At 30.9% G+C, this 18,335-nt stretch overlaps 1 protein-coding gene across 1 annotated transcript in view; it reads right to left on the bottom strand.

The window, feature by feature from the left end:
- The window catches only part of LOC112597758 (ABC transporter G family member 9), a 52,402-nt gene extending 34,405 nt beyond the window's left edge, over positions 1–17,997 (bottom strand). The window contains exon 1 of the mRNA XM_025343949.1: positions 17,372–17,997. Coding sequence (XP_025199734.1) covers positions 17,372–17,469 — 98 coding nt within the window. The 5' untranslated portion in view covers positions 17,470–17,997. The remainder of the gene's footprint in view (positions 1–17,371) is intronic.
- Positions 17,998–18,335: the final 338 nt, after the last annotated feature.

Genomic DNA, 18,335 nt, shown 5'->3' on the forward strand with positions numbered 1-18,335 from the left:
GTTAAAATGTATTTCTATTCGTTCGTAATATGTTCCTAAATCGGTATAAGTCTAATGCTGGGATTTATATGTATTAAGAAATACTAGCATATTATTATACTATAATACACAATTAAGTTTCATTTAAAAATAGGGTAGAGTAATTTATGCACGCCTGTCGCCAACTGACCATGACTAAGTAGCATTTTTTAACGATCTGAACATATATATATATATATATATCAATATTATTTCAAAAATAGTCGAAAAATATTTACCAGAATGTATATTTTTGTCATCTAAAACATGACGAATTATAGAAATTCATGAGATCAATAATTATCAAATATACGTAACACGTAAATGTTATACAGTATTATACAAATGTTTTGGAGACTATACGATCTGCGCGTAGTGTTGCAGAATGTATTAGATCGGTTAAATAAGAATAAACGTGATTTGGTTTTCGTTCATTTTTATTTTTTGTACTCTTATATTATAATATTGTTATTTTCATAGAAAAAGTATGCTAGTATACATATATAACTACGTATACATAAAGAAAATTATAAAATTCGTTTGTGACATTGTAACGTCAAATATAGATGCACTATGCACAATCCGTAGCGGTGCAACAAGTTTGAAATCTGAGATTTTTTTTATGCAGGTGGCATATAATATCGTCTGATGTACGAGGCAAATAATATATATATTACCCCTAATTATGTGATCACTGAACCATAAATACGTATATTATATAGATACAGAAAATGTGTACATATTATATAGTACAGTATATTATGGAAAAAGCGAAATATATGTTAAGTCATTTTTTCCGCAATCTACAGTTTCATTAATAATGTAAGTCATTGGTGTAAAAATGGAATATTATGGATGTATGAGCAACTAACCTAACCTTATTATTACGTATTTTGAAATTTAAAAAAAAATTGCTTAGGCTGTAAATACTATTATTAGCTGAAATATAGCGGGTAAAAGTTCATTAGCACAGAAAAGAATTTTATTAAGGTACAAATTTTATTATGATTTATAGTCGAAACAGATAACGCCAAATATTATTATTAATACTAAAATAATTATAGATAATTGCATTAGTAATAAGGTCTAAAGAAAATTTGTATACTCGAATATCCTTCGACCTTCAGCCTGATCAAAACGATCTCCTAGTGGGCCTAGTGAAATAAGTTTAATGAAAATCTACGAAAATTACAACTTATACGCGCAGAGGTGTAAATTTTGATTATATTCGTATACAAACTCTATGTTTATGCAGTACACGTCATTTACCTACATGGCACATGTGTAGGTACACGCGTTCCACGTATTCGTAATTGAGCGATAATTTTTTTATTTGCGTCATTACGATGTTATAATATGACGACGGCGGATGCGAACAAACAACAAATAATAACACATCATAATATATTATAGTTATTTATTGTGTATTATTATTATTAAATGGACGGTTGATCGGGTGGTGGTGGCTCTCATAATACGCATATTTACTCGAGGGCGCTGTTGCAGCTGTATATATATATATATAAGTGTGCGTGTATGTTTATAAGAATGCAGTAATTTTTACAATAATAATAATATTATAAAATAGAAGTTAGTATCAGGTACGTTGTTGTGGCAGGTAATGGACTCCACCTTTTCTATTATCTACCGAAGCTAACCCCATCATTTATTGTTACTATTGCATAAGTATCATTTAATAGTAATTTATCGCTCTCCGCATTTTATCGTCGGAAATCATACAACTGAATAATTTGAATGTTCGAACGCGCTAATCTCAGAAACTTATTAACTAATACCGATAAAAGTCATATTAATAAATGTCTTGAACTCGGTGGTGTTTTGAAGTTATTTTTTAACACTTATGAGTTGCTATAGGATGCTCCTCACACATAAATTTCGTTTTGGCTCATAATAATCGAATCATTTTTTTGTTTATTGGACTATCATTTTTTATAGATGTAAAATAAAAATAAATAAATAAAATAAATGAAAATTTTATTTTATGTATTGTTTATTATTAAAAATTCAACAAAAAACAATATTTTTATAATTTGTAGCTGATAAACTTAAAATATATTTGACCAATTTTAACGGAAATTTCAAAGATTAATTTTAAATAAAATAGAAAATGTAGAGAATGGTTTGAACTAAAAGTATTCAAAAATGTAAAATAAAATTATTTTTAATTGATATTACCTACATAGTATTATGTATTGATTATTTTTGACAAAAATCGAGGTAATTTATAGAGTTTAATTTGTACCCGATGAACTGTTTTTTCATACAGTTCTGAATTATATTATTATTATTAATGTTGTAGATATTTAAAATAAAACAAAAAGAAAAAAAAATTTTTGAACAGATGAAGTGAAGATACGATCTTGTAGGAAGCACGTCGGTCGTCGATATATGGTGATGACAGGGTCGTTTAAATAACGTTACTAGATTTAGTATGGCACATATAGTATATTACTATAGTTATTTATATGCTATATGTATTAATATGTAATTTATATTGTAATTATAATCGTTAGTTCATAGGACAAGCTAAGTAGTGCACCCAATTTTAATATATTGTTTCGTATTAGTATGAAAAAAATATTTATATATAAATATATGCAAATTATCTGCAGGTCCAAGAGAAAACAAAGAAATCCTGTATCTTTTGATAATTTTTAAAATGTTATTATTAGTTACCAGTAGGTTATTTTAAACGTCAATTCAAATTTTCCCCGTTGATAATTAATTTTGAAATCAGTCACAATACTGTATTGTCAATACATCTGATGTATTATAACACAAGAAATCTTTGATAAAACATAATGTTTTGAATTTTTTTTACTATCATCCCACTTGAAATATCATACAATTAGTATTTTTGTACTTCTAGGTATTTCTACTAAATCATAATATTAGATAAAATAATAATTGTACTCGAACAGGGATTGTGTTACGAAAAATAAATTTCAAAACATCCTTTAAATGATCTTTTTTATAAAAACTAAATCCAATTCGTATTTATCAGTTATTTTTTTGTTTTCAAGAAACTATAATTAATTATATAATTTAACAAAGTTTACCTTGGTATAAAAATATAATTATAACTAACTTACAAGTATCTACTATTAATTTGTTCAACAATAATTGATTTCATAGGAAAATTGGATTAGTTGGAAAAAGGTTTCCTGGTGTGTCCTTTTAAAAGTATTTACGAAAAGTTCATATATTTCATTTAACGAGAATTCACAGAATAGTAAAAAACTGATTTGGACTTTGTGAATCATTAAAAAAATCTCTAAAAGAAGGTAAATTGTTTAGATTTAGTCGTGTACGTATAAACGATAAGATCTGTAACTGGTCATAAAATACAAACGACAACTTGCAACTACTTTCATAAAACCTTTCGATGTCATACAGAGAAAATGAAATTATAAAACCAATAAAGATATCATGCATGTATGCAATTTTTTAATTTGTGTCGGAATTGAAAAATATATACACCTGACTCATATATTTCATTACGTAATGTTGTTATTGAAGTGCACTTGGTAAATAACATATGTAATATAAATAATTGAAAATTGCAAGGATCGTAATACTAAACATATTATTACAAATGTTTCGTTTTTTTCAATGGTATCTAGTTATTATATTCTTTGTATTCAAAAACAAAAAAATGCCTCTAATTACAGGATACAATATATTTATGCAATAAAAATTACATTGCAAATCGATAATTGGTATTATAACTAACTACAAGTATAAAAAATATTAAGTTTTCTAAAATGTATTTATATAAATATATTATTGATATGTATTAAATTATCATATAACAGGTCGATAAATTATAATACATTTTCCAAGAAAAATCATTATAATTATATTAAAGCACGTCATCGATCATTGTTTTTTTGTGTCACTTTTATTTTAATTAAAAAATTATAGAAAAATTATTTGTATGTTCATTGGAAAACTACATTAAATTGCCATACTTGTGAGTTTAATATCTGTTCATTTTAAATATATAAAAAGTCACCACGATATAAAATTTGCACTAAATTTATTTTTAGCAAATATTGTTTTTGTTTTCCAACAACGAATGTGTACATTATCTTGGCGATCAGAGATGAAAACGAAAGTATGTGATAAAAAATATATTCATTTGGCTTAAAACTCTGCAGATTGAAATATTTATCTAAAAAACACGAAGTTGTGCAGTTGTACATAAACGAATAATATATGTACATGTATATATTATTATTATTCTAAGTGATATTATATTTCCAATATATTATTATTTTACAGGAACGGACTCGAATCAAAATAATTAACGATATATTTTCTCATTTGAAGGCTGAATAGGTTCTTGACTGTATCTTGTTGTATATACGTTATATCAAAATACAATTTATATAAAGTATAATGTATATTATATACACATGATATACTATGATTTGTTCCTACCTACGTTTCTCTTAAACAACTCTTGAGTATTCGCTTTCCTTTTGTTAAGTTTTTGTTAGTACACATATATTTTATTACTCGAAACAAGTTCAACAAAATTTATAAAAATCAGATTTCACAAATAAAATTCTTATTTGCATTAGTTTGACCGCGATGGTATACTTAACTACAATAAAACCAAAAGTTTTTGTAGCAATACGGCAGATGTAGCTAGTGATCATTGATCGGAGAACATTATAAACACGAATAATACATGCTATATAACATTATATCCACACGCGGCTCGGTGTTTGTAGTGCATCGAACGACATAGCGACTTTTTATTGTTTTCATCGTACATGCGAATATGCATCGGCCCGGGCCCGGCGAGACGAATCGTTTCCAGAGTGAGATACAGAGAGAGACCTGTGGATATATGTAGTCGGTCGCGTGTCTAGTGTAGACCGGTTTTTCAAAATTATTATTATATTTTATTATATTATTCTTTTTCACTACATCCCTGATGGCATTCACTTATATATATATATATTTTTTTGTTTATTTGCACACACGACAGATAAAATGCCAGAAGCGGAAACTGTGACGTCAATGCTGAAATTCCGTCACTTTATAATATACTAGTTATGTTCATAAATAATAATAATAAATCTCATTTGAATTGTTTTTGGTAATCGATTAAAAACATAACATTTGTTCAAGTTGTTATTGTCTAATTTTTATATTAGGAACAACCGGTACAATATTACTAAGTTACCACACATTATAAGCTAGTACAAGAATATTCTTTTTCCTCTTCGACCAGACCTTAATTCCTCGTGTTTTTTATTTAACTATAATTTACTGTGATATGAAATATTATCTTCAAACACCACTTAATATATACATTGATCGCACCGCACAATAATCAATATTTAATTAGTTATATACTATTACAATGTATGATCTGTATTTGCTTGATATCATCATAATCAGTTTTTGTATAACAAATATAATTATCAAATATTAATTGTGAATTATCGCTGAAAAAAAATGGTTAGAAATTTACAACCCAAGTATAGGAAATATACGAACCAAAATTTACAGCAAAAGTTTGTCTAAATAGAGCTAAACTATAAGAAAGATACATTCGATATTTTTTTTTCTCAAGGTGCATTCAGGAGCACTGAGTCGTATATATAATATAAAATTATATCTTATTCTTATGTGTTATTTATTCGAGAAATCGTAAATCTCCGTTTGTAGCATGGCTTATAAAAGAAACTCATTTCATACTCCTCATAAGAATATTGAAGTTCTTATTAATATTTTTCTGAATAATTTTGACGAGGGTCATTAGTCATTATCTACAACTGATATAATGTATGTGTGCTGGTGTTGGTTAGGTTGCTGATGCTGTTGTTTATTATGAACAACCATAGCTTAACAATATATGTGTCTAACTCATTATTTAATATTAGAATGAAAATAAAGTGACATATACATAATCACACAGATGATAGAATATAGATACATATATGATATATATTATATAACAACTATTGTCTATTATGTTACTATGCGATAGACCTTGTACCGTAATCGTAGCTATTTTTATTATTAATTTTTTGTATTCGTTTCAGTAATTTCGAACGTTTAAAACTGCGCATTGCATATCGTAATTATTTGCATTTGTTAAATGCAATTACTTCGACCTTGGAAATGAATTTTTAAACTTTGTTATATCTATTATATATATATTATATAGACTCCACGAGCGGTTTCAAATATTTTTATACAACGATATATTGTCATCACTCATCATCATAATTATATTATAATATCTAAGACGTATTAAGGTTTCGCCTAGAGACGTTCCTGGAACAAATATAAATCGGAAACTACAACGCACCACTTGTATTGCATAAAAGTTTGTGAAACGGTTTATTAGTGTGTAATATCGTTTATTATATAGGTGACAACTATGCACTGAAAAATTCTTAAAGTTACGTAGCCATTTTGCTTCAATATAGGTACAACTGAATTAATTTAATGTAATATAATACATAATGTAATGTGTTTTTACTTTTTAATAATATTGTGCAAATAGTATTGATTGATTTTAATTGTATACTTATATGTCAGTATGTCACTAATATATTGTGCTCGACTTTTTTAGACTCCGGATGTACATGCGTGTGGATGACCATTTATTGGGTTGGTGTTGGTATTTATACAACGATAGCTTACTTATTAAGTGAACCCTACAACGGCAGTGCTGTTACATGAGGTCGATGATCCAGCCGATTACGAGGACACGTGTTGAGTCACCCCCTTGTAAAGTCAAGCGGCTTCGGCGGCGGTGCATTACAACCCCCTTGCCTATATTTCCGTTTGCATCGTCTGAGCATCTTTTCCGGTCAACCTACGATAACGTGTGCTGAATTGCAATTTGGTTTGCCAAATACAGTCTACCAACACCGTACCACCCGCACAACGGTTTTATAATATTATAATAAATATAATGATAATAATATTATATTTTGTTTTGAATTGTTGACTAGTAGTGACATACACAGAAATTTTCAATGATGGTTGAGGGGAAGGGAATTGCATCCAAAAATACGCAATAAATATGTTTTAAAATGTATTCAAATATTTTTTTTTGTATAGAAAATGTGGTTTATGGTAATAAATAATCACTCACAATTTATAAAATATTAAGTACTATATTACTGTGATATGTATGTACAAGAATGAAATATAACAAATACTAATTACGCGTACAATATTACTGCGAACTGAACAACACGGTACGTCGCGATACATAGTCACTGACGGAATGAAAATTAAGCATCTGATCAGCTGGTATTTATAGGCTCCGCTTTGTTCTAGAACATCCCCGAATATACTCTAGCGAGACCATCGTGGAATATTCTAGAACATGGGTTTTTCCTATTGTACGCTGTCGACATCGTAAATAATTTGGGCGGCTCGTTGTGTATTGTTCACATCGCCACAAAAATATCTAATTATCTAGGTTTTCTATCTAGTTCGTCAATAATTTCTTCAGGACATATATGCATACCTCAGTATAGTGACAATATTTTTAATTCATTTAATCTGTTCTATGTACTTAATTATTGGACCAGGAGGGGAGGGGGGAAGTTTGAATGCACAAAACGTCCCTTGTGTATGTCACTATTTCCTAACCTGACAAAGTATTACTACCTAATTTTTCAATGCAACTTACTACTGCTACTCATAAGTGGAACAATATTATATTATATACAACATTTTATATTATTATAATATGTTATATCAAGATGAATGTTATTTTTCCGCGTAAAACGAACAATTCTCAAAACTTTAAACTATACATTCCATTTATCATATAGATATGTGAAAATGTATTGTTTAAATGTTTGATTTAACAAAATTAATACAACATTTTAATCTTTTCCCTACAAATACTCTTAACAGTCTAAACTAGATGACTGGGTATTACCAATGGGTGACTCCCCCTAGTAATAGCGATCCACGTTATAATTAATGTATCCTGGTATCAAAATAATTTATTGCCTGCACATACATATATTACTTGTTTTTTTCGATAAAATAGAAGATTTTTATTCATCAAAAGTAGTATAATACTGAACACGAAAGTAATAAGGATTAATAACGATAACAATAACAAAATTAAAATTGTTCGTATTAAAATATCATTATAAATTTATAAATGCAGTCTGTAGATAATAAATAGACTGTACTTGAATTTGAATTTAAGTGTAAGTACTTCACTTATAAACGTACATATTGATTATATGTAATATAATACTCGTAATATTATTTTATTGAAATTCCACCGATTCAAATAGTTATATAGATATTTTGTGTTAGAAAATTATGATTTTTCGCACAATTAATATTATTATGTATGATGATAGTATTCAACGTTTACTTTCTATAGAATATCAATTGTCAGATTTACAGTAACGTGATTTTCACTTGTTTGTACGTTCCGGCCCTTAAAAGGTATTAGAACGTGCATAATAATAATTAATAACTAATGTATAGTATTATACACTAGAAACAGGGCTTTAATTATTAGATAGTAGATAAATGCTATACAAATATGATGATAACAATAATAAAATAAATTATATTCATACTTCATAGATAGCAAAAGTTAAACGTGATTAACGGATTAAAGTGAATATTTTTTTACGAAATTTGCTCCGACCCGATCGTCATGCCGGTGTAACGTATGACAGCAGATTGCAAGTTGCATTGTACTCGTTTTTCAAGGTTCTCTTCGAACGTCATATTCATATAATATATATATATATATTTATTATTTAATATATACTATGTAAGTAATATAACTCCTTAACGTGTATACGTGCGCACCTAATTTCGTACGTCGTTTGATCATATTACATTGAGTATACACGAGTGTCCACTGAAAATAATTCTCCCCAACACTATTAACCAAGTTATATTTATATACTTAAAAATATATTACATTTTTCATTACTTTACTCTGAATCATGTTTAACATAAACTCGTATGAAAACCCATTAGGGGATGGGGTATATTTTATCTTAAAATACTTAAGATCATTAAAATATTAGACAAGTTTTTAGTCAAAAAATTTAAAGTAAAAAAAGTGTCTTTGCAATGGGACATCGAGTGTACACACTTAACAGCATATTACGTGGATCATACACGTAGCATAGAATGAAAGAACTCCTAATTAACGTGCGAATATGCAGTAAAACTTATAATGAAAATAATATTTAAAACTTCAGTGTAGTCGTCAAGTACCTTTTATAATATTAGTCTTTGTTTTTCCCTTCTGCACCGTCACACATAATAATAATATTATATATAATACAATATAAATATTTTCCTAGAAATTATTATTATCCTACTTTTCATTATTACGTCGTTGACATCTCCCCTTCGCACCACTATATCAACCAACCACTCTGCATCACTACATTGCCATTATAAGTATGCCATATATATCTCACTATCGTCATAGTTGTCTACCATTATTATATAGGTATAAAATATATTTACGCCGCCGCGGTCGAATGCAACGCGTGCGTGGCGTCGTCGTTGCATATTCTGCACTAGCGTACATCGCGGTGTAGGACGTGTAGGGTGACGCTGCCGAGGGGATTGCATTGAATATTATGCTCTTACATAACAACACACACACACACACACACACACATATATATTATAGTATTGTAATACTGGCACGTGTATAATAACTAATTAATCCAAATATACGGTCGACCGACCCTGAGACGTGGCGGTGCATTGTTCGCGTGGTACGGGCGGAAAAACGTAACCTTGAGTACTATACATGTACCTATATATTATATGGATATTATTTTGTGCTCTCTACGCTACAATACGGGCGCGAGATAAGGGAAAATGAAAATAATAAAAACGTAAAAATGCATTCGTCTCTCTTGTCGTCGAAGGGTGCAGTGTGTGAACGGTGCCTGTAATGGCGCGTCGTCGGCGGTGCATGCGTGTTGCGCGCGCAACTCGCCTTGAGAGGTTAGTGAACTCGCAGATCACGCGCGCGGTCCCCCTGAAGAATACACACGTACCACCCCGCGCGACCATATATATAAGACGTGGCCGCCGCGGCGTCTGGCGACCTGCCAGCCGTGGGGTGGTGACCGCCACCGCAATTGCCGTCCGTCCGTGTACCCTTTATTCCCCTCTCCTCTGGCATCACTCAGTGACATTTTACGAAATCTCTGTCTGTGTTTATGTATATATTACAAGTTCTTTTCAAGCACTGAAGACAAGGCCGTTCATAAATGGGTGTGAGTGCGTGCAATGCGCTCGTGGTGGCGGTTACTGCGACGAGGATGGGAGAGGGTGGGGGTAAATTGGGATTGGCAAGATTCGTGTTTTATTTTCGTTTTCACTGATTTCGTAGTCCAATTCTTTTCTAAAAAATCTTTTCATAATTATCCGAAATAATATCTCATAATATATTTCGGTATACATAGGTATAGCGATAATAGATGTATGTACTACACGCGTTTCCTGCAGTCCTGCAGTCCTACAGTGTAAATGCTTATAATATGCGATTGGACATAGGCCACAGAGGGTATTAGCTGTCCTCCCAATTAGTCTTAAATTACACCCTGTTTGTGGAAACGTGAAGGCTCATGTCCAAAAAATTTTTGTTACAATTATTTATAATACATTAAATACAATGCAATAAATAATTTAAAAAGTGTACTGCCCGTAAGTCGTAACCTGTATAATAAAGCTAATCGTTTGTGGTACATTAAGACAAACACTCGAAACCTGCTGCAAACTTGGGTTCTAGAAGAACGGACGTTTTCGTATATTTTAATAATAATAATATATAATGTAGTCCAAGATTTCATGGTCAGAGCCCGAATGCATATTATCAGTATTCATTAACTTACTATAATGCATACAAGCTCGTCGTTGTATATCGATGACGATGTTTTGAAAATAATATATCGCGTACATATATATATGCATATATTTAAAATATACAATAGGCAAGGGAAAGATATAACTTATACATCTACATATATATATATATACACGTATATTTATGGGTAATAGGTATCTGATTACATGCGCGTACATCTTTATTATTATAATATATCTGCAGGCTGCAACGGCGCACGCCCGAAATGCGCGCAATGTTTCGCTGTCGGCCGGTCGTCAATCAACCGTAATAATAAAACATGCGTATGGTGCATGTACACCTGCATAATGTACATAATATAAATAATAGTTTATAATACTATAATATGATCTGCATAATGTGACAAAAAAAATAGCCGGTCTATACACTAATAGTTGTCTGCGTATTATATATTATTATAAAGTATTGTATTTTACATAAATTATACAGGTACATAGACGAGTTGCAGAAACAGAAGATTAGTACGTTTAGCGTATTATAATTTTTATTAAACTAATACATAGATCTATGCCTAATGTGTATAATTACCGTACAAATCATATTAAAGTATGAATGTTATGTATACCTACATTATGTATCGATTGCACGCGTCGAAGATATTATAAAATAAAACGTATATAACCACGCGATTGAGGATATATAACGGAACAAATAGGAAGGTCGAGTGGCGAATTACAGATAGGTATACGAAATGGAAAAAGAAAGAAAGAAACAATTATCATCGATAATATTATATATATATATATATATTCTCGACGATGAGAAATGTGTGCTGAAATACAGTTATTTTATTGGGCAAAACTGCACGTAGTCAGGTTTTTAATAACGTCGATTTATTTTTTTATCCAAGACAATTCAAGGCACGCAATTGTTATAATATAGCGCCTACACTTATACACACACATATAATATAATGATGGAAATCGCACACCGAATATATCACAAAATAATATATAATATAACGACAATTATGTAATGACCGTCCGTCGATCCCGGTGCGGCGGATCGCAAAAGTCGTATAATATGTATATATATGATGACATAGACGCGGCGGTGGTGTACATTATTCTATGTATGCAGTGAGTAGGAAATGAAATTTAAATTGGAAATGTATAATGAATTGAACACTCGACGCGACCCTCGGGGTCATTTACACGAGAATTTGCCGTTTGCCAAAACGCGTCCTTTGGCTCTCGACCGTTCTATATATGTGTAATATATATTATACATGACGTATATATGATACAAATAACACGCGCCCAGCAATGCGGTCTTACGCGGTGGAATTGTTAAAATTCTATTTGAAATTATTTTTTAAAGAAAAACATCATATTATTACACAACAACAAGAATACGAGTCAGCCGTCTGGCCGCTACTCAAAAATTAATTTTAAAAAACAACACACATCGATAAGTTATACCGTCTGCGCCGAAATTCGTCATCTTGTTATATTCGAGAGATACGCACTTCATTTAATTGGAGTTTTATTAATCAAGTTCAATTTTAATTTTAATTTCGGACGAGTATTTTTACTTAATACTTGTAAAAGTTATAATATATATGTGTTTTTTCGGCATTCAAACGGCATTTTGATTGAAATAATAAAAAAAATCTGAATTTACATATATAATGTTTAGTTTTGGTCTTCGTCTGGAAACGAAATTATACACAAATCAGCACCGCACGGGAATGGAATGTGTGCGATTTTTAACTGTTGCAGATTCTATCGAAATTTACTGTTTCTATTTATTAAACATGTTAAAACCGTCATGGTCGCAGTGTAAAAAACAAACTGTAAGTAGTCTCATATACATACAGATCCATAGAGGTATATACAGCCATACAGGTTTAGATACTGCATAGTCGGTAACGTTATTAACAATATATTATGTATAAATATAATATTATGCTTAGTAAAAATAATATTATTATTATTATATTATATGCTAGATGGCTATAGTTGCTCGAGACAACTTCCGTGCAATGAATATAAAAATTGTATTGCATGTGATATTATTGTAAATTAAATAATAATAATAGATAATACATAAATAAATAAATAAAACTCGAATGGAAGAAACAAAAGAATAGCCTGCTCCGCGTGTTCCGTCCGTGAATTCGAGATTTTTTTTTTTTATCGAATAACGAAAATAGCGATGATAAAAATACAACTTTTTGACCGTACGTCAAAATACTGCTCGCACACGCATTTATATATAATATATATTTATATTATATGTACGAAAGCACGCATTCGCGTATATATTATATTTTTATAGATGTACCACGCTGCTATATATTGTGAGCAAAAAGCGCACACGTTAACACGTAGTATAAACAAATAAAATAGAAAAAAAAACATTTTAAACTTGAACGTTAGAAAATTAGGAGATAAAAAATATTATACCTATATATATTTATAGACACGTTGAATAAAACTGTATGTTTGTACGGATTAATGAATACATCCGCGATCTACACCAAACGTTAAAATACAAAATAATTTAATAATTATATTATAAAACGTATATCTATACAATATACATCTATATAGCTGTACTATAACTATACTAGATTTATAAATATGTATATATATTATATACACGGAAGGGAACGAAGACGCTCGGGGGCCACGAGTTATTTCGTGTTACACGTTGAACCACAAACGATTAATAAATGCACATCTCATAATAATTTATTTATATTAAACGATCGTTTAAAATATGAACAAAAATCGACACAACCGGTTACAATCAACTGTCAAGTCCATATCACATAATGGTTAGTAATTTATGTTTGATATACATTATAAAGGTATATATTAGATATTACACCTTTAGATTTTTTTTTTTTTTTTTTTTAATATCGCAATGGCGTTCTTTTTATGTCCCTGCAAAACCGTTTAAATACAGAGCCGCATGAACAAAAAAATTTAGAAATATGTACGTCATTTTTACGTTTTATCTATAAGCAATTTTTTTTTTTTTTTTTTTTGAAATATTCTACATAACACCAATTGGTTTACAATAAAGCAACTTCTTCGTAAATATAGACTTAAAATTTTGATTGTTTTTCGATAACTATCTTCTATTGTCAATATCGTACATATTTTACATGAAAGCACTCAGCGCGACGTAACAAATAACAAATACGTTATCTATTTACATACACACATTATCTTTCTTTACTATCGAAGTATGTTTGGACATAATAACATTTTATACGTATAAGACCCATTGTATACCTAAAGTGTTGGAGGTAAACTGTTATTTTTGTGACCTAAAACGATCTCACTTTAATCATATCTCGCCGAAACCAAATTATTTGAAGATTTAAGTTAGAGCGATATTTCAATTCAATTTAGTATAGGTATAAATGCTTATATAAGATCATATTATTCGAAAGTATTAACTATAATTTATCGTTTAAACGAAATCATTAAAATATTTTTGTTTATATAAGAATAATACTGTTGAATTTAATTCTCATTTTTATAGACTTGTCTTACAAAAAAAAAAAAAAAATTATGGACCATTTTATAATGTTTTCTACTGACATTTTTTGCTAATACAACGATTTTTGACCAGGAATAATTTCAATAAACACCTTTCAAACATGTCCGATCATACATGTCAACCTTAACAGAGTCTGAGTCGTACTTAAATATCGTATATAATATATGTACTATATACACAATATACATTCATAATATATAAAATATTACTTGCTCAACCCACATCAAACTGAATTTAATCAAATTCATGTGTGTCCACAAGGCCAAGGCGACAATAGTATTATATTTCGTGATTGTTCAACCTCGTACTAGGATAACATTGGTAGGTATTATATATAGTTGGAAGAAAAAAATTTCGAAATTTTACGAATAGAACTAGCTGCGGCACACCACTCGTTTACCTCGTTCGTCTTATTTTTAAATTTTGTTTTTCGTATTTCTATCGCATAATATATATATTTATTGTTTTTGCGACAGAATGATGCGGTTTCACTTTCCGCGTTATGGCTGTAGTCGCGGTACGTGAGATGAAAATTAAGCAGTGATTTAGTCCAAAGACTGGTTAATAATAACACGTGACACACCTATTGCACGCGTATAAAAAACGGGTAAGCGAACCGCAGACTCGCTCACAACTATTGTTCAAATATTTGAAAAAAAAATTTAGATTTATAAGAATAAGAACGGCGATTATACAAAACACATAAAACAAAAACACTCAATAAAAGTAAAAACTGTACATTACTACGTGCTAGGTTATACTCGTTTATAGTCTGTTAACTTACGCCACGCGTTTGTTCTAGTGCGTACGCGCGCGTCAAATGAAAGGGAAAAGTTATCTGGAAGTTAGTGATTTGCATAAATCGCCGCAGAAGTTAAAATTAATAAAAGTTTTTCTTCCTAATTCGTACTTAAAGCACGCAGTATCTATACAAAAAAAATCTTATATATGCCTATCATTTGTATAAATCGTACATATACATTTATTAGATAATTATTAATCAATTTTAACAGTAAATGATATTCCTGCATTAAAAATATATTTGCAGTGGTGTAATATAAATATGTTTAATATGCACACACAATACACTGTAATTGCGATTCGTTAACGAAACTATAATTTCGGAGCGTCCAAATATAGTCTTCAAGCATACAATATCGTATGGCCAAAGGTTCAAAAAAAGACGTTACACGGATTCGAGTAGTATTACAATAAATAATCGTCCAAAGATCGTACGTCTGGATACTTATTTATGTATAATTACTATTCTGTAGAAAAGAATGGAGATGAGAAAATACCTCTAAATTCTAGAAGATAATATTCTGTATAGATGATTTTTTATTTCGTTAATTTGTTGTATTAAATTACTATAATATTACTTATTTGTCTAAAAATATATACATATAAACACGTCGTGTCGTTGAAAACGGTGTATTTTTTCACATCAAGGTACAGCTAATATTATAGGTAGGTACCGTATCTATTAATTTTTAACAACTTTTCTATACCTATGTTTTTTGTTGTTTTTTTCGGTGCGTTTTATTCAAGCACCTCTTTATATATTTAGCGTAAATACTCTCAATAATAGTTAAATTTAATATGGCATAATAGTAATAACACTAATAATATATATAACCCATGGAACCGCATCGCAAGGTATACGTATACAACAGCGAACGCACTACTGTACAATGCGATTCGTCGTCGATTATGCACTAAAGCACGGTGATGGCGGCACCGGCGCGGAGTAATGGTCTGGTGAATTTACAAAAGCTGTCGTCGTTCGCGCGCATGTGTGGACAGTGTATTAATTGTATTCTAATGATTTATTTCGAGAGCTCCCTGTATACAACTGTAAAATATTATAGTAAGTATTATGTAGTCAAACTTTGTTATCACGTTACTCTATTGAAATTATCGTTGTTATACGATTTCTTGATAAATTAATAAACTTCTGGGAGTAAGACAAGGTAATCGAATAGGAGCACGATCGTGTGTAATGTATAATACTTATTATGCACGATTTAGAACTGTAGAAATCATCGCAAAAATTTTTCCGTTCTAAAAATACGTTCGCTTTGTAATAAAGGACTTTGTGTCTCTGACAAACGAATCGAATAGAGTAGGTATTTATTTAATATACACTCCTACTTACCTATTATAAATACAGCTCTACAACTAATACAGCTATACACGTCATGAATGTATACACACACAATGCACCAAGTATATATTATTAAAAATAAATTTCTAAAAAACAGATGTTAGTACCTAAGTGTAATGAAATCTGAATGAGGAAATTACCAACAAATTTATTTACAAAAAAAAAAAAAAAATGTGTACGGCAGAATTTGTGCCGGGACGGTTGCTGAGGTTATTGACCCAGTCCCCGCAGTTGCGGATTCTGTACGTCTACCTTCTACATCAGGCTTGAGGAAAAGGGGTAGAAAATGCCTATGACGACTTTTAGAGTTTTATAGAAGCTGATTGCTATTACATAAAATTTATGGACATGTATGTTTGACGGTGCTTATGACTAACTTATATTTTTAAGTGTCATACGAGTATATAAATATAAAATAAAGTTACTATAGTGTGTTTTATGGACATAAATTATACTTGTATTGTATTATAAATACGATAAACACCGGAACGCAAAATTGTTTGTACACCTATTTATTTTTTAAAATTATATTACTGTTTTTATTATTATCATCACCCTGTACGAGATAACGGATGAATTGTATATTATGTGCGTGGGGTTTTCTTTAGCCAAAAATAATAAGTATCGAAAAACAAGAAATCTTAACCGCGCAGCAACACTAACTAATATGGCAAGTATATATAGTCTTCAAAAATAGAATATGATAATATGCGTATATATATGAGACTGACCTGAGCGTTTTGTTCACATTTTTGGACTGTTTGTCGTCTTTGGGTAACCGAAGATAATCTTGATCGCCCAACAAGAACAGGTCCTTGGATATGATCATGGTTGTAGCGGTCGTGGAGGCAGTGGTGTCGCTAATCGTGGTGATCGATATTGGCGGTAAAAAAAAAAAAAATTAATACGATTTAACGGGTCGAAAAAAACGCGTCGGACGTTCTAAAGTCAAGCCCTCTCATCGGAATAGAAAAAAAAAAATCGTCGTAAAGTTGATGTATATTCGGCGGCAGTGACGGTGGGTTTTACGTATTTTTCCGCGGGTATAATTCGGACAGATTCAGAATTTTTTCGCTTCCGGTCGTTGTAACAATTTGCACCCGTTTTTTTTACTGTTTTAGGTATTTTATGTATGTGAAATTAAATCGCGCGGATCGACGGTGACGGCTGCTGTACGATCACGACCGATTATGCGATATATTTTTCTTGTATTAATACATAAGGTATATTATAGCGACCGTACGCGGAAACACGGACGTGTAGCTTTCGGGCAGACCGCTGCGGTGGCGGCACTCCTAACACACTGACAATGTGAAACACTGAACCAGATAGAGACGACTGCGCCGGTTACCCGGTTTCGTTCTCCAACGAAACCGCACGCACGCAGCACACTCACCCGCACGGCGGTAGAGACGGCGGTTCCGGCGGCGGCCGCACCGGCCAAAGCGGTACCTGGCGGATAATCGGCAAAGCACGAGCACGTGCGATCGTCGCCAGTGTCGCCGCCTCCTCCTCTTAAACTTACACGAACTATACAGTCCTCTAAGTACCTATGCGGGAGGCGGATACATAATGTAGTAAGTAATTCTCGGTTGCCGGGTCCAAGCAATTTGGCACATCGAGAGATTGACAGTTAAACCTCACGACGAGATATTACCCACACTATTATTAAAAATAATGTACGCTATCCATTTC

This window comes from Melanaphis sacchari, unplaced genomic scaffold (assembly GCF_002803265.2).
Source record: "Melanaphis sacchari strain LSU unplaced genomic scaffold, SCAv2.0 Contig43_pilon_pilon, whole genome shotgun sequence".
NCBI lineage: Eukaryota > Metazoa > Arthropoda > Insecta > Hemiptera > Aphididae > Melanaphis > Melanaphis sacchari.